Consider the following 22,301-nt stretch of genomic DNA (forward strand, 5'->3'; position numbering starts at 1 on the left):
TGGATTCTCAGAGTTTCCTTTATTCTTTTTAAAAACGCTTACAGGCAAAGACCTATACAAAGGTGCAGATGAAGCTTGCCTGTTCACTGCGATCTATCCTGGCAGTTGGACTGTGCCACTGCTGTCCAGGGAGTGCTTTTGCAAATAAAGGAATTCCTAAGAATCCCCTATGATGAGGTGGCCATGTACGGTAACAATGATTCTTTGCTCCCTCCACTACTACTGCCTTTAAATCCTTACGCAGCTTCCTAGTTAGGAAGGGATACTGCGTGGCTTTCAATAGGTACAAAAGTTTTCAATTTGCAGTCCCAACCCACGTTAAAGGGGTTCTCTGGAGGCTTAAAAAAACCTGACACTTACCTGGGGCTTCTGTAGCTGTCATGTCCTGCGCCATCCTCCTACGAGTCTCCGTTCCCTAGTCTGGTCTAATTATTCGTCTAACAAGAGGAACAATGCTCGCTCCCACTTGTGTCTCCGGGAGCTTACTGCACATGCGCAGTGTGAGGGTTTTCTCGTAGTGCGACTGTGCTGTAACCTTCCGGTGACATGCGCGGAGTAAGCACGTGCCGCACAGCCACAGTCCTGCTTAGATGAATAATTAGACCGGGGCCAGCAGCGGGGAAGGGATGATCGTAGGAGGACGGCTCGGGACATGACAGCTACAGGGGGCCGATAAAAGCCCCAGGTAAATGTCAGTTGTTTTTTTTAAGGCTTCACAGAACCCCTTTAAACTGAACTGAGGTGAGAGTGATATGGAGCCTACAATATTTATTTCCTTTTAAGCAATACCAATTGCCTGGCAATTATGCTGATCTTCTGGCATCAGTAGTGTCTGAGTCCAACCCTGAAAAAAGTATCAGAATCAGAATCAGAATGACTTTATTCGCCAAGTGCGACAGGCGCCGCCCTCGGAATTATTTGTGGACACAAGGCATATTGACAATGACAACAGTGCGATTAACACTACACATAGTACAATTTATAACGAAACATTTCAGCATATTGGCAAGTGACAACAGTGCAAGTAGCACTACACATAGTACAATTTATAGAAAACATTACAACATACTGGCAAGTGACGACAGTGCAAGTAACCCTACACATGGTAGTTTATAAAGAAAACATTGCACAATAGCAGTGACACATCGAGCGGTCGTCACCATATAATGCAATGGTGTATACAGTGTTGTGCAAAGATGACCATGTCATCCTGTGGGTGCTCGTTCGTGCCCCTAGGTGCTGGAGGGGCTTAGGAGATGAAATTTGGGAGAGGGTCTGAGTTAAGGAGAGTGATCGCTTGAGGGAAGAAAGTGTTCCTACGCCTGGTGGTTTTGGTGTAGATGGATCTATAGCGGCGTCCCGAGCGTAGGGGACTAAAGAAGTGATTACCAGGGTGGGAGGGGTCGAGTGTGATTCTATTTGCCCTGGACCTCATTCTGGATGCATGGAGAAGGTCCAGGGGTGGCAGGGGCGACCCAATGATCCTCGCAGCCACATTGATGACTCTCTGGAGTTTGAGCCTGTCCTTTGCATTTGCCCCCGAGTACCAGACAATGATGGTGGAGCAAAGGACAGATTCGATGGTCGCCGTATAAAAACTGGTCAGTAGCTCCCTGGGCATTCCAAACTTCCTCAGTTGCCTCAGGAAGAACAGTCTCTGCTGGGCCTTCTTTTGGGTTGTGGAGGTATTTTCGTCCCATCTCAAGTTCTCCTTGATGGTGGTGCCTAGGAACCGTGCGCTGTGTACCCTGGTGACTTCGGTACCATCTATGATGACTGGGCTGGGTGGTGGGGCGTTCCTTCCTATGCAGCCAATGTAGTCAGATTTGAGTCAGAGCACCTAACCTGCAAGCTTTTTTAGGGTCTATTATTATTATTATTTATTGTATTTATAAAGCGCCAACATATTACGCAGGGCTGAACATTAGTTTAGGTTACAGACAATATTTAGGGGTGACATACAGCAAAATGACAATACATGAATACAAGAAAGACCAGATCACACAGCACAGTGTGAGTACAAGGTAATGCTTAGTCAGTCACTGGATGGAGCATGGAGATTAGGCAAGTTAGGTTCACTCAGATGAATAGCATGGGTGCACAGTAATGGAGGTGCATGATCAGGTAGGACACAAAACGAGGAGGACCCTGCCCAAATGCTTACAATCTAGTCTATGTCTAAATATATTAGATATTAGAGACTCATGACTAGAGGGACAGCCAGGCAACTTGCATTGTTTAAAAGGAAATAAATATGGCACTCTCAATATCACTCTCACTTTGGGTTCCCTTTAAGTTTGGATTTGCCGCATGCTTGTTTCTGATGTGTGGTTCAAACACTACTAACGCATTTAAGATCATCAGGACGCCCGGCAGCTGGTATATTGTTTAAAAATAAATAAATCTGGCTTCCTCCATATGCCTCTCACTTCTGATGTCCGTTAACCCTTTAAAAACACACGATTGGTTCGCACGATGGCCAGGGGCCCCGGACCTCTCTCACTGGCCGGGGCCCCGAGGCCAATGCGCGATACCTGGAGGGGAGTGCAGGTGGGCCTGGACCTCTCACACCCAGGCTCTGGACCTCTCACATCCAGAAAACCCACCAACACTGCCTCCATACTGAATGCTAAATTCGACACACACAAGCAATAGAACACAGCAATACATGCATGCAGCTACATTTAAGTCGTCAGCAGGTGCTCGTCCGTTAACCCTTTCCAATCTTATGTCGGACTGTTTCCGACATTGGCATTTTCCTCTATAGGCTGCCCTAGATTGTGCTGTTGATCATCACAGTTGCCAGGCACAACACCATTATGTACAGATCAGTACATCTGACTATCTGACACTTTGCTCACTGCCCATAGGCAAGTTTAGGGGGTATTACTGGTGCCCATAATCTCCCTCTCAGACCGGAGCTGGTGCAGTGTCTAGAGACAGGCACATGTTGAGACACCAGAATATCTGTAGCATTGCCCCCTTTCTTTCCCTGCTACAGTTGACTTTGGATGTAGCAGCAGCATGTGTACAGAGGCCTTTCCTCACTCCCCACCACTGATGGTGGTCCCTGATCCTTGCTTCGGATCACCAACGTCCCCCCAACCTGCCAGGAAAAAATAGGTTCTGGGGGATGTGGATGATCTAGTTATTGGATTGGAAAGAGTTGAGTATTGTACAATTTAGCAGGGCCTGTCTTCTCTTCCCCTTCCAGGCTGTTACTGCATTTCTGCATCTACTATCAAGACCGAATCAGGCACTTTTTTGACTGTATATAAAAATATAATACAATATTTCATGTAAACAAAATTGGTAACTGTGGTGGTAAAAATATAAAGTGCATGGTAACCAATGCTCGGAGCCTTGCAAATAAAATAGACGAACTAGAATTCATTCTGAATGACAAAGGCTATGACATTGTGAGAATAACCGAGACATGGATGGATGAAAGCCATGACTGGGTAGCTAATTTAAAAGGATACAATGTGTTCAGGAGGGATAGAACAGGGAAAAAAGGTGGAGGGGTTTGTCTCTTTGTTAAGAATTCTTTTACAGCTGTCCTTAACGATGAGATGGAGGAAGATTGCGAAGATGTGGAGTCCGTTTGGGTAAATATTCATGGTGGAAATAAAAGTTGCCAATTGCTTATTGGGGTATGCTACAGACCACCTTATATTAATGAAGCTGCAGAACCCGAGATTACTACAGCAGATTGAAAAAGCTGCAAGTAAAAATGAGGTCATAGTTATGGGCGACTTCAACTTTCCAGACATTGACTGGGGTATTGAGGCTACCCATTCTGGTAAAAGCTGCAGATTTCTGGCAGCACTACAGGACAATTACTTGACTCAAATGGTAACGGAACCAACTAGGGGGAATGCATTGCTGGATCTGATCATTTCTAATAGACCAGATAATGTATCAAATGTGCAGGTTCAAGAACATTTAGGAAATAGTGATCACAACATGATAACGTTTGATCTGGTGACTGATAGGCCACGGGGCAGCGGGACCACTAAAACTATGAATTTTAGAAAAGCAAAGTTCAATCAAATTAGGCAGGCACTAAGTTTGGTGAACTGGGATAATGTACTACAAGGGGAGGACACTGAAGGGAAATGGCAAGCTTTTAAACTTATTCTCAATCAATATTGTAGTATGTATATCCCATATGGAAACAAAATGTCTAGGAATAAAAAAAGGCCTCTATGGATGAATAGAAAGGTTAGGGATAAAATGAAGAGGAAAAAGAATGCCTATAAGGTCCTAAAACAGGAGGGGACCGAGGCTGCACTAAGCAATTATAAGGAGTGCAATACAAATTGTAAAAAAGAAATTAGGCTGGCAAAGATCGAAGCTGAAAATCAAATCGCTAGGGATATCAAATCTAACCCAAAAAAGTACATCAACTCTAAAAAAAGAAAGGTTGACTGTATAGGACTCCTAAAGGATGAGGGTGGGAACTCAATGGTGGATGACCAAGGTAAGGCAGAGTTATTAAATGCTTTCTTTGCTTCTGTCTTCACAAAGGAAACAGCACTGTTGAAAACTACAGAGGCAGAAGAGTCTCAATCTTCTAACTGTAATATTAAATACTTAACGCAGGAAGAAGTGAAGGCAAGACTAAATAAATTAAAAATAGACAAGGCACCTGGCCCGGATGGCATGCATCCTCGGGTCCCAAGGGAATTAAGTTCAGTTATAGATAAACCCCTTTATCTTATCTTTTGTGACTCTCTTTCAACTGGCAGAGCCCCAGTGGATTGGCGTACAGCCCACGTTTTCCCATTATTTAAGAAGAGCAAAAAATCAGATCCAGGAAATTATAGACCTGTAAGCTTAACATCAGTTGTATGCAAACTATTTGAGGGGTTACTAAGAGATACTATACATGACTTCATAGTAGAAAATAATCTTATTTCTCAGCATCAACATGGGTTTACTAAAGACAGGTCCTGTTTGACTAACATGCTCAGCTTTTATGAGGTAGTGAATGCTAATATGGATATTGGGAATGCTGTAGATGTGATATACTTGGACTTTGCAAAGGCCTTCGACACTGTTCCCCACAAAAGTCTGGTGCAAAAGTTGAGGATGCAAGGACTGGGGAAGGGTCTGTGTGCATGGATAGGGAACTGGCTAATGGACAGAAAACAAAGAGTTGTGGTCAATGGATCGTACTCAAAATGGGAGACTGTTATCAGTGGGGTCCCACAGGGGTCTGTACTGGGTCCAGTGCTCTTCAATTTATTTATTAATGACCTAGTAGATGCAGTAGTGAGCAATGTTGCTATTTTTGCAGATGATACAAAATTGTGCAGAATCATCAACTCTCAGGAAGATAGTGTCATATTGCAACAGGATCTGGATAGGATGGCTACATGGGCACATAAATGGCAGATGAAATTCAATGTTGAAAAATGTAAAGTCATGCATTTTGGTCGTACCAATGGTCTAGCACCATACAAAATAAATGGGATACAGTTGGGGACATCAAACTTGGAGAAGGACTTAGGAGTACTCATCGACAACAAGTTAAATAATCGTACTCAATGCCAAGCCGCTGCAGCTAAAGATAACAAAATTTTGGGATGCATTAAAAGGGAAATAAAAACTCAAGATGCTAGCATAATATTGCCCCTGTTTAACTCTCTAGTAAGGCCACATCTGGAATATGGAATTCAGTTCTGGGCACCACATTACAAAAAATATATTGAAGTTTTAGAGCAGGTACAGAGACGAACAACAAAATTGACATGTGGGATGGAAGGTCTCGCTTACCAAGAAAGGTTAGATAAACTGGGTTTATTTAGTCTAGAGAAAAGACGCCTTAGAGGAGATCTAATTAACATGTATAAATACATCAGAGGGCAATATAATAGCTTGGCGGATGAGCTTTTTGTCCCTAGGCCTTCTCAAAGGACTAGAGGACATGATCTGCGCATGGAGGAAAAACGTTTTAGCCATTTATTTAGGAAAGGGTTCTTTACAGTAAGAGTGATTAAGATGTGGAATGCATTGCCATAGGAAGTCGTTATGGCAAACTCTATACCTGCATTTAAAGGGGGCTTAGATGCTTTCCTTGCGTTGAAAGACATCCATGGCTACAATTACTAGGTTATGCCTAATGATGTTGATCCAGGGATTTTATCTGATTGCCATCTGGAGTCGGGAAGGAATTTTTCCCTTTTGTGGCTAATTGGATCATGCCTTGTAAGGGTTTTTTCGCCTTCCTCTGGATCAACAGGGATATGTGAGGGAGCAGGCTGGAGTTGTACTTTGTACTGGTTGAACTCGATGGACGTATGTCTTTTTTCAACCAAAATAACTATCTAACTATGTAACTATATAATTATTGTTCAGTGATTTGAATGCAATACATATAAATCAGAATTTGCGATCCATTACACTACCTCTTTAAATGTAGCATTAGAATCTTTGGAGGTTTTCTTATTTGTACTTCAATCGTAGCATCATGTTTGGCTTTACAGTAACTACAGAAGATCTTATCCCTCCAAGTTAGCATGACTTGTTGGAAGAAGCACTGAAGGCAATCCTATAGCACAAGACAGTGTATTTACAATATGGTCCTAAGTATTTAAAACATATTAAATAAACATTATTATTGAGATTAAGTAAATGTACAATAAAGCATTCTGAGATGGATCCTGGATATTTGGTCATTGCAGCTTTAGGATGGCTTTGTTAGGCCTCGTACACACTTTAGATTACTTATGCTAGGCAAGGATCGGGAATCAATTCCTCACTCAACAGTCTCTGACTGGGGTTGTACCTGCAGTTACTCTGGAGGGAGGCGGTAGGGTTACGGAGAGAATCAAAGCAGGCTGTGCTTGGAGGAGATGATCCTGCAAGTCAGATATCTCGGTGACACATCGGGGAGGGTCAGGGGCTGCTATAAACATGCTAGATTCTCACCCGAAGTGGCCTTTATTGGCTGCCTCAGCCGAGTTTAATGTAGTGTACACGTAGCTTTAGACTGAAGAATAGTGATTCTCATGTCTAAGGGAACTCATGGAGAAGCATGTGATTTGTTTGATCATTTGATAGATATGCAAAGCTCTGATCTGCTGCGATGGCATCCTGCTTGAGCACATGATCATGACTAGGAAATCAGGGGCTTACATATCTATCACCTAACCAAACTGATCACATACTTCTCCATGAGTTCTCCTAGACATGACCATCACTATTGAAGAATGATACATGTGTTTTTCAAGGGAATGATAGAGGAGGGGAAAGATTGTGGAGAGCTTTGTAGATTAAAGTTAAAACTTTGAAGTTGATCCTCCAGGTTTCTGGCAGCCAGTGAGCAGCTTGACAGAGAGGGGTAGCAGTTGAGGAACAAGGAGAGAGGAGTTTTTTGCAGTGCTTATGTATAAATAATAGTGTCTTACATATAGAGACGCTTCCTTTCCAAGAGGAATAGGAAGTGACAGGACAGTAAATATGTCATCCTTCTGACTTGTCTTTCCACACTCCAAGCAAATTTTTCTTTGTCTAAGAACTCCCTGAAGCAAATTAGAGATTGGAGAATCAGAAACTTTCCTTCCTGTATGGTTGCTACTTCCTCCCACAGCATCAGATGCTCTTCTGCTGGCAGTCTGAAAATTAGAAAATTTTAGATTATTGCATTACGCTTGCATTATGAAATGCCTATCAACAGAGCCATGACAAAATCCTTCAGCACCCAAGGCTGAGACACTAAAGTGCCCCCCTCCATCCCTCCCTCCCCAGCCATCACTCACTGATTGCCATTACACTAAGAGGCACCCCAGAGCCCCCAACCCCCCCAAACACCTTAATCTCTAGTTATCTGGCTTGCAATCACTGCCATGTATCCCCTTTTCTTATTTCTCTCTGAGTGAGTTGTGTGCCTCTCCTACACTGCGCTCTGAGGCTGGAGCCTCTCTCGCCCTGGCCTGGCCCTGCCCATCAATGGACCCTTATACCTTTTCTTTTTTAATGACAATCAGAAAAAGCAAGTTGGGAAGACATTAATATTACTGTATTCAAAATATGAGAATGAAAATTTAGAAGTAATCTTTGTAGCCAAGTGCAGGATACGGTAATAAAGGTTTGATCCATCCATTTCAGGTCAAAGGGGGAGAAGATCATGGTTCTTATTCAATTCAAAGCTTGATGGCAGTGATTGTATAGACCTATGTGTAAGCAATGGAGATTCCCCAGCTCTTGATAAAGCGGCGTAATAGCCGCGGAACCGGTGGAGACATCCGCCTGGGGCCCTTCTTCTCCTCCTTGCCAGCCTGATGTTGCGCTCCTATTTTGATAAGTATATTGCACATGTGTCCTCCGTGGTTCTTGTCCAGTATGCAGTATCATAGTCACTTTTGTTAATGGTGTTTCAGCCTCACTTGTATTGTGTATTCACTTAGGGTTTTTTGATCATATTGCATCGTTTTGTATTATTGCATCATATTGATAGCATTTAGCACTGTATTGGGGGTTACTGTCATTAGGACAGAATTGCACTTATTATTAGTGTACTGGTTAACAATTGAACCCGGGTTCATACCCAGCGGGTGGCTCTTATGTGAGCACCCCTGAGGTTGATCTATGACAAGTACATTCAGATCGGTCTATTGAGCGCTGTTATTTCATGGTTATTGATTATACAGGTGGCATATATGTTTTAATTGTTTTTATGTGTATAGTGATGTTATTGTACTGAATAAATTGCATATATCCTTTCATTACTGTATATGTGTGGTGCTGTTTCTAAAGGGCCTAGTTTCTTTGCTACTTGCCTATGTGTAAGCAGCTAAGTAGTGAGATCATTAAACCATTTGTGGCCTGCTCCAGGGGCTTGAGGATCTTTCCATAAATGTCTTTGCTGTGATCACCGAAGTGTGTAAATGTACCCATACATGACTTAGATTAGATGTTATATTCAGTGCAAGTAGTCCCTGGTTAATGAACAAGATAGCGACTGTAGGTTCATTCTTAAGCTGAATCTATCCACAAGTCGAAACACTGTGCCGCCCCTGTCCCCTGTACCTCCTCTATGCCCCCTGTACCTCCAGTGTCCCCCTCTGTCACCTCTGCCTTCAGTGTCCCTCTGTGTGCCACTTCTGCCCCCCACCCCCACTGTGTCACATTTGTCCCCCTGTGCCCTCAGTGTGTACCACTGCAAAAGATAATTTTACCAGTTTTAAAACATTTTTTTCTTTGAATTTTTTTAAAATCAATATTCTTAGACTACAAGGTCTTTTTGAAAAAAAAAAATGACTCGTTCCCACAAAATCAAATTTCCATTGTTTTGGTCATTCTTATCGGCAGGTCATTAATAAGTCGGGTGTTTGTTAGTAGTTACTACCTGTATACACAATCCACAAGATGAAGGAATAAGGTCATCAATGGAATAAGGAGAAGGTGTGTGCTAACCCCCTACCCCAATGCCTCAGAAATACACCTCAATTCTGCAAGCAAATGGGTTGGCAGGAGTGGCAGAGGGGGTTCTGGTGCTCAAAGTCTGACCACTGCCAGTGCCAGCTTGCTTCAGCCTCTTGAACTCCTCATGCTCGACAAAAAGTTTTTGGGACAGATGGGTGATGAAGCTGGAGGTGCCATACTTGGAGGGGTCACAACCTCTGCTCAGCTTTAGTTTGCACACATTGCATATGGCTAACTTGCTGTCCAATGAGGACAGAGTGAAAAACCGCCAGATTGGGGACGTAAAGATTCCCCTGCGGCCTGAATGGGATGCTGCTGCTTTTCTCCCTGTGGCGGTTGGGGGTTGAGTGGTGCAGCTGATGGTAGTGGCAGAAGATGAAACAGCAGGCAGTGGGTCTTGCATTCCACGCCCACTGCTGCTCCTGCCACTGTCTCCGTGCCACTGTCTCCGTGCCAACACCACCGACGCATCCTCCTCAGAGTTGATATCCCCCTCCTGTGGATGGTAGTCACGGTCCTTCATCTCATCATCAACATCATACTCCCCCTCCTCAAACAACTGCTGCTGGAATGATGATCCCCCCCAAACTCCTCTTCTGCTGCCACATGCAATGACCTCCCGACCCCCCCCCCCCCCAACAACCACCATCTGCATCTGTGACTCCTCCACACAGCCCCATGCGCCCAGAATATCCTCCTCAAACTCTCTGCTGGTAACAGCCCTGCTAATTGTGATCGTGGTGCCTGGAGTGAAAAGCACGCTCACTGAGGGTGGGCTGCCCACTGGGGACGACGGGATGGTGGGGGTGGAGGTCTCTGTTGAAGAGCTGGTGGGGGTCTGCTCAATCTGGAAAATGGCTGCTACACGCTGCTGCACCTCTGCAGCGTGACTACCTCTAAAAGCTGGACGGCCAGTGGCTAGCGGCGGAATGGACACTGACGTGGCAGAACTGCTGACGGTGGCAGCAATGTTGTTCCCTCTCCTCTTGGCCTTGCTGCCCCTTCCCCGGCTGCCAGTGCCAGCAGACATAGTACAACTTATATGTGATAATGTCACCAGATGATGTGGGGTACTTGTACTTTATTAAAATTGGGGTTGGACTTCAACGAAAATCAGCATGGAGTGACAGACAGCAGAGTAGAAGACAGTGCACACTAACTGTCTATCTGTCACACTGACACTGCTTCTCAGCACAGCAGCACTGCAGTAATCTATAGTAAGCTAACACAATACTACTCCAACAACTAACTAGCACTCCAGTACTAACTACACGATAACACAGTAATCCTATTCCCTAACCTACAGTGGGTTGCAATAGTATTCGGCCCCCTTGAAGTTTTCCACATTTTGTCATATTACTGCCACAAACATGAATCAATTTTATTGGAATTCCACATGAAAGACCAACACAAAGTGGTGTACACATGAGAAGTGGAACGAAAATCATACATGATTCCAAACATTTTTTACAAATAAATAACTGCAAAGTGGTGTGTGCATGTAATGATCACTGCTGCAGCAGGTGTTGCTGGAAGTAGTAGTGCTGCAGCTCAGGCAGTTCTGATCTCTTTCCATGCAAGCTGCATAGCTTTGTCTGTCTTTCCCTGCTGTCAGCTTGTGACTGATTATCATTCACCTGTGTGGGAATCTGCATGTCTGCTCCCATTGGATGACCTCAGTATAAAGATCTGCTTCCTGCAGGACTCCTCGGGTTTTCATAGCTTCAGTTTAAGCCTGTCTTGCTGTCGCTTCAGCCCCCGATCGTGTTTCTTGTTCTAAAGATACTTTGCTGGTCTTTGCATCATATGTTGGTTCATTGCCAATATATATGCATACCAGCACGTTTATTATTTTCCTTGTATTCGTGTTACGTTGATACATCAGTGTCGCTGATGTATACGTACACGAACTGTTTATATCCTGTGTGCAGTTAGTCAGCTTTCCAGCACGTTTTGGTAGGTTGCGCGTACCGTGATCACCCGTGCTGAGGTAGTTACCCTGCTCCTGGTTCTGTTTGTGGATTGCGTTCATCTCTGCAAAGAGATAACGAATCCTTCTGAATCCTGTTCTGTTACCGTTTGTGGATTGCGTTCATCTCTGCAAAGAGATAACGAATCCTTCTGAATCCTGTTCTGTTACCATTTGTGGATTGCGTTCATCTCTGCGAAGAGATAGCGAATCCTTCTGAGTCCTGTTCCCTGTATTGCTCCAGTCTAAGTCAGTGTTCCTGCTTATGTCATATATCGGTTCATTGCCGATATATACATATGTTAGTCAGACGTTACAAATAGTTTTTATTGATAGCTGTAATTGTAATACGCTAGGAAATCATACTTATTGTATATTTATCTGTGTTACGTTCATCTATCTTGATCCTGCTATTTCCTGACTATCCTGTCCTGTCTTTGTGAGGCACGCCATCGCCGCAACGCATTGGCTGCCTAATTCCAGTCTGTGTTATTGTGGACGCTTGCTGTCACTAAGTAGTGGCTAGTTAAGCAAGCGTTCATTCTGTCTACCTGTCCTGATCTCCTCAGTTCTGGTTTATGCGCTCAACGCTACTTTGCGCTGAGACGTTATCGCAAAAGTATTGTTTGTGGCTGTCGGATCTGCACCGGCTCTGTGCGCCACAATCTCCTATTGGAGTCAGTCCTCCCCTCCACTATACTAGGGATAGCCTGTTTCCTTGTGCTGGTGTGTGTACCTCCTCCACGCCAGCTCATGCGTTGCATGCTGACTGTGGAGAATACACCACCAAGCCTTACATTATGAAAACCCCATTACCAATCCCCATTGTGGGGGGGATTCCCAGAAAGTATGACACTGTTAATTATGGTTCCTGTTCCTTTAAGAAATTTGAAGAACTTAACTCTGAAACAGAAAATGAGTTTTTCTCTGAATGTGCCAGGTTCCTGGCCAATCCCGATCTCCAAGCGACTCCTGTTTCAACCTGGGCACTCCAACTAAGTTATATTTTGTTTAAAGGGGAATTATTCCAGTGGGCATTTGATGTTCTCAATCATTCCGATTTGAAAGAGAGACCGCTGGAATTTCTAGCGTTTGTGATCCATAACTGGTTGCGCATAGATCCATTGCCTTTTCCTCTTAATGAACTCCTGGCAGCAGGCCAATCAGCTTCTCCTTCAATTGCTTGCAAAAATGTTCAGCAAGCAGAAAGTGTTACTGATAATTTTCCTGCAGCCTTGAATAAATCACCAAAAACAGCAGGGTCTAAGGCAAAACGCAAACGTTCTAAGAAACGTGTCCGATCTGCAGAGTCGTTATCCTTAGCGACTGAGACCTATAATGAGATTCTGCCATTAACAGATAATGAAATGCAATTGTCTTTCAGGGGAGTTAAATGGACTTATGAAACTACTAATGAACTTTCCTCCCTGGCTAGGGAAAATAAAGATTTTTGTTTAAAAGAATTATCTGAGTATGATTATGAGGAGATATTACATAGTATTGAACAAATCAACTTATTTGTGAAGCAAGGAAAGTTTGCATACACTACAGTTCAGCACTTGCTACAGGTATTGGAGATTCTTAGGAATAAGGAATCTGCCAATCACCTGCTAATTAACCCAATATATGTCCCTGCTACAATCATATCTGCAAACCATGATCTGCCTGTTAAGTATGCTTGGAATCCTCCATTTGAGAAAGGAGAGATGGAAGCTCTGGTCAATGAATGGAAGAATGATTCAAGTTCATTTTGTCAATTTTACAGTGCAAAAAGTGAATTAGTATTGAATGCATGCATTAAGTCTGCCTATAACCTAATAAAAACTGGTGTGTGTGGGTATGACTTTGTGGCTCCATTGATTGATGTGTGGGAACTGATTTTGGATGATTTTTATGTGACTCCGAATTCGCAAATTTGGCGTTCTGACCCGCCTGCTTCAGCACCTTTGGCTGATTCAGCAGGTGATTCGGAGCTCTTTTTGTGTGAAATTGAAGTTCCTGCAATTCCACCCTGTACCATGGATAACTCAGTGTTACTTACCAGTAAAACAGAAGCCACTGATACATTCTTAACCTTGCCCTGCGCAAATTTCTCAGCAGAGAATCCAGAGGTCCTGCTGACTTCCGAGTCCAGCCTAGCCAGTACTCATGACTCTTTGTTCAGTGAAACAGACACCAGAAAAATCTTGCCTGCCTCTGCAAACACTTCTGCAGAAATTACCTGTGTTAATAAAGTTTAACTCCTGTCTGATCCAGCAGATGCCAATAGATGCACTACATCAGTTTCCGAGTCCCAGCAATCCTGTCTAGAAACCTCAGAACCCCAGCATCTGAATTTTCCAATTTTCCAAATGAATGGTGATTCAGATGCGCAAACATTGTGTCTTGATCTTCCTGTTTCTACACCTCGCTCTAGTATCGTGAATAGCTCAGAGCATCTGCTATGTGAACCTGAAATCGCAGAATTATTACCTTGTTCAGAAAATGTTCCAGTAAATTTGCCCTGTACCATGAATTGTGCAGTAGATCTCTCCAATGAAACTCAGGTCACAGAATCATTATGCTGTCCAGCAGGTGCTTCCATGGTTTTGCCCTGCAATATGGACTGTTCAGTGATCCTGTCCAGTGAAGCTGTGGTCGCAGAGTCTTATGCTTCACCCAGTACTTTGGATACTTCAAACCCTCTAGCAGAGGAGTCTGAGGCACTGCTTACCTCAGTTGGTGTTGCAGTAATATTCACTTGTCTAGTAGCTGCTTTGGAATTACAGTCTGCTCTAATAAAACTTGATGAATTTCTGCCCAGCAAAGCAGAAGCCATTGAAATATTGTCCTCGTCAGCAAGTGTGTTAGATACCGTGCCCTGTACACAGTCTGATTTAACCAATGTTGTTGAGTCCCTCTCCAGTGTTGTAACAGCCGAGGAACTCCAGCCCTGTCCTCTGAATGTTTCAGAAGTCTTGCCCTGTAACATGGATAATTCTGATTCTCTGGTCAAAATAATAGAAATCTCAGAATTTCAGTCCGGTCTGATGAGTGTTCCTGAAACCCAGCCCTGTATCCTGAAAGATTCTGGTTCTCTGGCCGCTGTGGCAGAGGTTCCAGAGTCCCCTTCCTGTCCAGGGAATTCCTCAGTTTTGCCTAGTCCAGTGGGGGCTGCTGCAATACTGACTTGTTCTGCAGCGCCCCATGAGCTCCAATCCAGTGTATTAGATGAGTCTCTGTCCAGTCCAGAGGTAGTTGTGGAGTCCCTATCTGGTTCAGTGCATACATCAGAAGATTTGTCCTGTCTTGTTAGTGCCCCTGAATCTGATTTGTTACTGACTTTGCTGGAATCAGCGACATCTAAGTCTGATCCTGCATTCTCGTGTAAAAGTCCAGTAGTTGCGAAGTCTAGTCATGATGATTTTTTTTTGGCCAGTCCTGGTTTTGGTCCTGTCTTGGCTGACCCTGAGGCTCACAGTTCCTTGACATGCCCAGAGGTTTCTCTTGTGCCAGTGTGCCCAGATGTTCTTTGTGTGCCAGAATGCCCAAGTGTGTCTAAGGTGTTAGCGTGCTCTGATGCTTCCTTAGTGGGAACATGTTCTGATGTTGCCAGTCTGCCTGCATGCCCAATGATGGTTCTGGTCCCTGAAAGCCCTGATCTTGATGTTTGTCCTTGTGGCCCTGACTCGGGAATTGCCCTAGGTTCCATAGGGGTTCTTGATAGTTCTCCATGTGAGCCTAAGGGGCGTTCTGACCTATGGGGATCTCTTTGGAGCTTCAAGGTGTTCTGGGAGGTCTCTGAGAAAACTTGTCCTGGTGCCTTGGACTGGTTCAACAGTGGGTTTTGTGTTGGTAAAGACAGTCCCGGTGGGCATTGCAAAGGCTTTGGCGTTTTTGAACGGTTCCTGGAAGGCGGTGGGTATCGCTCAGGGAGTTTCGGAGGGCTTTCTTCTGGAAATCATGGTTCTGATGGGTGTCACACTGGGGCTTGTAGTACTGATGGGCATGGTTCTGTAGGTTCTGGTTCTGATGGGTCCAGTCTTGTGGGGACTGATTCTGGAATTCGGTCTTGCCGGGCTGTCCCGGTCATCATGAATTATCAGTCAGACTGTTTTGTTGGGAATTTCAGTTATGAAAAGCGTCTGGAATCCGCTTTTAAGGGCGGGGGTACTGTAATGATCACTGCTGCAGCAGGTGTTGCTGGAAGTAGTAGTGCTGCAGCTCAGGCAGTTCTGATTTCTTTCCATGCAAGCTACATAGCTTTGTCTGTCTTTCCCTGCTGTCAGCTTGTGACTGATTATCATTCACCTGTGTGGGAATCTGCATGTCTGCTCCCATTGGATGACCTCAGTATAAAGATCTGCTTCCTGCAGGACTCCTCGGGTTTTCATAGCTTCAGTTTAAGCCTGTCTTGCTGTCGCTTCAGCCCCCGATCGTGTTTCTTGTTCTAAAGATACTTTGCTGGTCTTTGCATCATATGTTGGTTCATTGCCAATATATATGCATACCAGCACGTTTATTATTTTCCTTGTATTCGTGTTACGTTGATACATCAGTGTCGCTGATGTATACGTACACGAACTGTTTATATCCTGTGTGCAGTTAGTCAGCTTTCCAGCACGTTTTGGTAGGTTGCGCGTACCGTGATCACCCGTGCTGAGGTAGTTACCCTGCTCCTGGTTCTGTTTGTGGATTGCGTTCATCTCTGCAAAGAGATAACGAATCCTTCTGAATCCTGTTCTGTTACCGTTTGTGGATTGCGTTCATCTCTGCAAAGAGATAACGAATCCTTCTGAATCCTGTTCTGTTACCATTTGTGGATTGCGTTCATCTCTGCGAAGAGATAGCGAATCCTTCTGAGTCCTGTTCCCTGTATTGCTCCAGTCTAAGTCAGTGTTCCTGCTTATGTCATATATCGGTTCATTGCCGATATATACATATGTTAGTCAGACGTTACAAATAGTTTTTATTGATAGCTGTAATTGTAATACGCTAGGAAATCATACTTATTGTATATTTATCTGTGTTACGTTCATCTATCTTGATCCTGCTATTTCCTGACTATCCTGTCCTGTCTTTGTGAGGCACGCCATCGCCGCAACGCATTGGCTGCCTAATTCCAGTCTGTGTTATTGTGGACGCTTGCTGTCACTAAGTAGTGGCTAGTTAAGCAAGCGTTCATTCTGTCTACCTGTCCTGATCTCCTCAGTTCTGGTTTATGCGCTCAACGCTACTTTGCGCTGAGACGTTATCGCAAAAGTATTGTTTGTGGCTGTCGGATCTGCACCGGCTCTGTGCGCCACAATCTCCTATTGGAGTCAGTCCTCCCCTCCACTATACTAGGGATAGCCTGTTTCCTTGTGCTGGTGTGTGTACCTCCTCCACGCCAGCTCATGCGTTGCATGCTGACTGTGGAGAATACACCACCAAGCCTTACATTATGAAAACCCCATTACCAATCCCCATTGTGGGGGGGATTCCCAGAAAGTATGACACTGTTAATTATGGTTCCTGTTCCTTTAAGAAATTTGAAGAACTTAACTCTGAAACAGAAAATGAGTTTTTCTCTGAATGTGCCAGGTTCCTGGCCAATCCCGATCTCCAAGCGACTCCTGTTTCAACCTGGGCACTCCAACTAAGTTATATTTTGTTTAAAGGGGAATTATTCCAGTGGGCATTTGATGTTCTCAATCATTCCGATTTGAAAGAGAGACCGCTGGAATTTCTAGCGTTTGTGATCCATAACTGGTTGCGCATAGATCCATTGCCTTTTCCTCTTAATGAACTCCTGGCAGCAGGCCAATCAGCTTCTCCTTCAATTGCTTGCAAAAATGTTCAGCAAGCAGAAAGTGTTACTGATAATTTTCCTGCAGCCTTGAATAAATCACCAAAAACAGCAGGGTCTAAGGCAAAACGCAAACGTTCTAAGAAACGTGTCCGATCTGCAGAGTCGTTATCCTTAGCGACTGAGACCTATAATGAGATTCTGCCATTAACAGATAATGAAATGCAATTGTCTTTCAGGGGAGTTAAATGGACTTATGAAACTACTAATGAACTTTCCTCCCTGGCTAGGGAAAATAAAGATTTTTGTTTAAAAGAATTATCTGAGTATAATTATGAGGAGATATTACATAGTATTGAACAAATCAACTTATTTGTGAAGCAAGGAAAGTTTGCATACACTACAGTTCAGCACTTGCTACAGGTATTGGAGATTCTTAGGAATAAGGAATCTGCCAATCACCTGCTAATTAACCCAATATATGTCCCTGCTACAATCATATCTGCAAACCATGATCTGCCTGTTAAGTATGCTTGGAATCCTCCATTTGAGAAAGGAGAGATGGAAGCTCTGGTCAATGAATGGAAGAATGATTCAAGTTCATTTTGTCAATTTTACAGTGCAAAAAGTGAATTAGTATTGAATGCATGCATTAAGTCTGCCTATAACCTAATAAAAACTGGTGTGTGTGGGTATGACTTTGTGGCTCCATTGATTGATGTGTGGGAACTGATTTTGGATGATTTTTATGTGACTCCGAATTCGCAAATTTGGCGTTCTGACCCGCCTGCTTCAGCACCTTTGGCTGATTCAGCAGGTGATTCGGAGCTCTTTTTGTGTGAAATTGAAGTTCCTGCAATTCCACCCTGTACCATGGATAACTCAGTGTTACTTACCAGTAAAACAGAAGCCACTGATACATTCTTAACCTTGCCCTGCGCAAATTTCTCAGCAGAGAATCCAGAGGTCCTGCTGACTTCCGAGTCCAGCCTAGCCAGTACTCATGACTCTTTGTTCAGTGAAACAGACACCAGAAAAATCTTGCCTGCCTCTGCAAACACTTCTGCAGAAATTACCTGTGTTAATAAAGTTCAACTCCTGTCTGATCCAGCAGATGCCAATAGATGCACTACATCAGTTTCCGAGTCCCAGCAATCCTGTCTAGAAACCTCAGAACCCCAGCATCTGAATTTTCCAATTTTCCAAATGAATGGTGATTCAGATGCGCAAACATTGTGTCTTGATCTTCCTGTTTCTACACCTCGCTCTAGTATCGTGAATAGCTCAGAGCATCTGCTATGTGAACCTGAAATCGCAGAATTATTACCTTGTTCAGAAAATGTTCCAGTAAATTTGCCCTGTACCATGAATTGTGCAGTAGATCTCTCCAATGAAACTCAGGTCACAGAATCATTATGCTGTCCAGCAGGTGCTTCCATGGTTTTGCCCTGCAATATGGACTGTTCAGTGATCCTGTCCAGTGAAGCTGTGGTCGCAGAGTCTTATGCTTCACCCAGTACTTTGGATACTTCAAACCCTCTAGCAGAGGAGTCTGAGGCACTGCTTACCTCAGTTGGTGTTGCAGTAATATTCACTTGTCTAGTAGCTGCTTTGGAATTACAGTCTGCTCTAATAAAACTTGATGAATTTCTGCCCAGCAAAGCAGAAGCCATTGAAATATTGTCCTCGTCAGCAAGTGTGTTAGATACCGTGCCCTGTACACAGTCTGATTTAACCAATGTTGTTGAGTCCCTCTCCAGTGTTGTAACAGCCGAGGAACTCCAGCCCTGTCCTCTGAATGTTTCAGAAGTCTTGCCCTGTAACATGGATAATTCTGATTCTCTGGTCAAAATAATAGAAATCTCAGAATTTCAGTCCGGTCTGATGAGTGTTCCTGAAACCCAGCCCTGTATCCTGAAAGATTCTGGTTCTCTGGCCGCTGTGGCAGAGGTTCCAGAGTCCCCTTCCTGTCCAGGGAATTCCTCAGTTTTGCCTAGTCCAGTGGGGGCTGCTGCAATACTGACTTGTTCTGCAGCGCCCCATGAGCTCCAATCCAGTGTATTAGATGAGTCTCTGTCCAGTCCAGAGGTAGTTGTGGAGTCCCTATCTGGTTCAGTGCATACATCAGAAGATTTGTCCTGTCTTGTTAGTGCCCCTGAATCTGATTTGTTACTGACTTTGCTGGAATCAGCGACATCTAAGTCTGATCCTGCATTCTCGTGTAAAAGTCCAGTAGTTGCGAAGTCTAGTCATGATGATTTTTTTTTGGCCAGTCCTGGTTTTGGTCCTGTCTTGGCTGACCCTGAGGCTCACAGTTCCTTGACATGCCCAGAGGTTTCTCTTGTGCCAGTGTGCCCAGATGTTCTTTGTGTGCCAGAATGCCCAAGTGTGTCTAAGGTGTTAGCGTGCTCTGATGCTTCCTTAGTGGGAACATGTTCTGATGTTGCCAGTCTGCCTGCATGCCCAATGATGGTTCTGGTCCCTGAAAGCCCTGATCTTGATGTTTGTCCTTGTGGCCCTGACTCGGGAATTGCCCTAGGTTCCATAGGGGTTCTTGATAGTTCTCCATGTGAGCCTAAGGGGCGTTCTGACCTATGGGGATCTCTTTGGAGCTTCAAGGTGTTCTGGGAGGTCTCTGAGAAAACTTGTCCTGGTGCCTTGGACTGGTTCAACAGTGGGTTTTGTGTTGGTAAAGACAGTCCCGGTGGGCATTGCAAAGGCTTTGGCGTTTTTGAACGGTTCCTGGAAGGCGGTGGGTATCGCTCAGGGAGTTTCGGAGGGCTTTCTTCTGGAAATCATGGTTCTGATGGGTGTCACACTGGGGCTTGTAGTACTGATGGGCATGGTTCTGTAGGTTCTGGTTCTGATGGGTCCAGTCTTGTGGGGACTGATTCTGGAATTCGGTCTTGCCGGGCTGTCCCGGTCATCATGAATTATCAGTCAGACTGTTTTGTTGGGAATTTCAGTTATGAAAAGCGTCTGGAATCCGCTTTTAAGGGCGGGGGTACTGTAATGATCACTGCTGCAGCAGGTGTTGCTGGAAGTAGTAGTGCTGCAGCTCAGGCAGTTCTGATTTCTTTCCATGCAAGCTACATAGCTTTGTCTGCCTTTCCCTGCTGTCAGCTTGTGACTGATTATCATTCACCTGTGTGGGAATCTGCATGTCTGCTCCCATTGGATGACCTCAGTATAAAGATCTGCTTCCTGCAGGACTCCTCGGGTTTTCATAGCTTCAGTTTAAGCCTGTCTTGCTGTCGCTTCAGCCCCCGATCGTGTTTCTTGTTCTAAAGATACTTTGCTGGTCTTTGCATCATATGTTGGTTCATTGCCAATATATATGCATACCAGCACGTTTATTATTTTCCTTGTATTCGTGTTACGTTGATACATCAGTGTCGCTGATGTATACGTACACGAACTGTTTATATCCTGTGTGCAGTTAGTCAGCTTTCCAGCACGTTTTGGTAGGTTGCGCGTACCGTGATCACCCGTGCTGAGGTAGTTACCCTGCTCCTGGTTCTGTTTGTGGATTGCGTTCATCTCTGCAAAGAGATAACGAATCCTTCTGAATCCTGTTCTGTTACCGTTTGTGGATTGCGTTCATCTCTGCAAAGAGATAACGAATCCTTCTGAATCCTGTTCTGTTACCATTTGTGGATTGCGTTCATCTCTGCGAAGAGATAGCGAATCCTTCTGAGTCCTGTTCCCTGTATTGCTCCAGTCTAAGTCAGTGTTCCTGCTTATGTCATATATCGGTTCATTGCCGATATATACATATGTTAGTCAGACGTTACAAATAGTTTCATTGATAGCTGTAATTGTAATACGCTAGGAAATCATACTTATTGTATATTTATCTGTGTTACGTTCATCTATCTTGATCCTGCTATTTCCTGACTATCCTGTCCTGTCTTTGTGAGGCACGCCATCGCCGCAACACATTGGCTGCCTCATTCCAGTCTGTGTTATTGTGGACGCTTGCTGTCACTAAGTAGTGGCTAGTTAAGCAAGCGTTCATTCTGTCTACCTGTCCTGATCTCCTCAGTTCTGGTTTATGCGCTCAACGCTACCTTGCGCTGAGACGTTATCGCAAAAGTATTGTTTGTGGCTGTCGGATCTGCACCGGCTCTGTGCGCCACAATCTCCTATTGGAGTCAGTCCTCCCCTCCACTATACTAGGGATAGCCTGTTTCCTTGTGCTGGTGTGTGTACCTCCTCCACGCCAGCTCATGCGTTGCATGCTGACTGTGGAGAATACACCACCAAGCCTTACAGTGCATAATTATTCGGTCCCCTTTGATCTGAGTGCATTCAGTTGCCTATAGACATTGCCTGATGAGTGCTAATGACTAAATAGAGTGCACCTGTGTGTAATCTAATGTCAGTACAAATACAGCTGCTCTGTGACGGCCTCAGAGGTTGTCTAAGAGAATATTGGGAGCAACAACACCGTGAAGTCCAAAGAACACACAAAACACGTCAGGGATCAAGTTATTGAGAAATTTAAAGCAGGCTTAGGCTACAAAAAGATTTCCAAAGCCTTGAACATCCCAAGGAGCACTGTTCAAGCGATCATTCAGAAACTGAAGGAGTATGGCACAACTGTAAACCTACCAAGACAAGGCCGTCCACCTAAACTCACAGGCCGAACAAGGAGAGTGCTGATCAGAAATACAGACAAGAGGCCCATGGTGACTCTGGACGAGCTGCAGAGATCTAGAGTTCAGGTGGGAGACTCTGTCCATAGGACAACTATTAGTCATGCACTGTACAAAGTTGGCCTTTATGGAAGAGTGGCAAGAAGAAAGGCATTGTTATCAGAAAGCATAAGAAGTCCCATTTGCAGTTTGCCACAAGCCATGTGGGGTACACAGCAACCATGTGGAAGAAGGTGATCTGGTCAGATGAGACCAAAATGGAACTTTTTGGCCAAAATGCAAAACGCTATGTGTGGCGGAAAACTAACACTGCACATCACTCTGAACACACCATCCCCACTGTCAAATATGGTGGTGGCAGCATCATGCTCGGGGGGTGCATCTCTTCAGCAGGGACAGGGAAGCTGGTCAGAGTTGATTGGAAGATGGATGGAGCCAAATACAGGGCAAACTTAGAAGAAGACCTCTTGGAGAC

The 22,301-nt window shown here is 44.4% G+C and overlaps 1 protein-coding gene across 3 annotated transcripts in view; it reads right to left on the bottom strand.

Annotated features, from left to right (window-relative positions):
- Nucleotides 1-22,301, bottom strand: part of USP50 (ubiquitin specific peptidase 50) — a 54,850-nt gene that overhangs the window by 14,675 nt on the left and 17,874 nt on the right. For all 3 annotated transcript variants that reach the window (XM_068275386.1, XM_068275385.1, XM_068275387.1), the window contains exons 4-5: nucleotides 7,416-7,622; nucleotides 6,414-6,556 (exon numbers count right to left, since the gene is read on the bottom strand). In XM_068275386.1, the coding sequence (XP_068131487.1) occupies nucleotides 6,414-6,556; nucleotides 7,416-7,622 (350 nt within the window). The remainder of the gene's footprint in view (nucleotides 1-6,413; nucleotides 6,557-7,415; nucleotides 7,623-22,301) is intronic.

Source organism: Hyperolius riggenbachi, chromosome 3 (genome assembly GCF_040937935.1).
Source record: "Hyperolius riggenbachi isolate aHypRig1 chromosome 3, aHypRig1.pri, whole genome shotgun sequence".
Classification (NCBI taxonomy): domain Eukaryota; kingdom Metazoa; phylum Chordata; class Amphibia; order Anura; family Hyperoliidae; genus Hyperolius; species Hyperolius riggenbachi.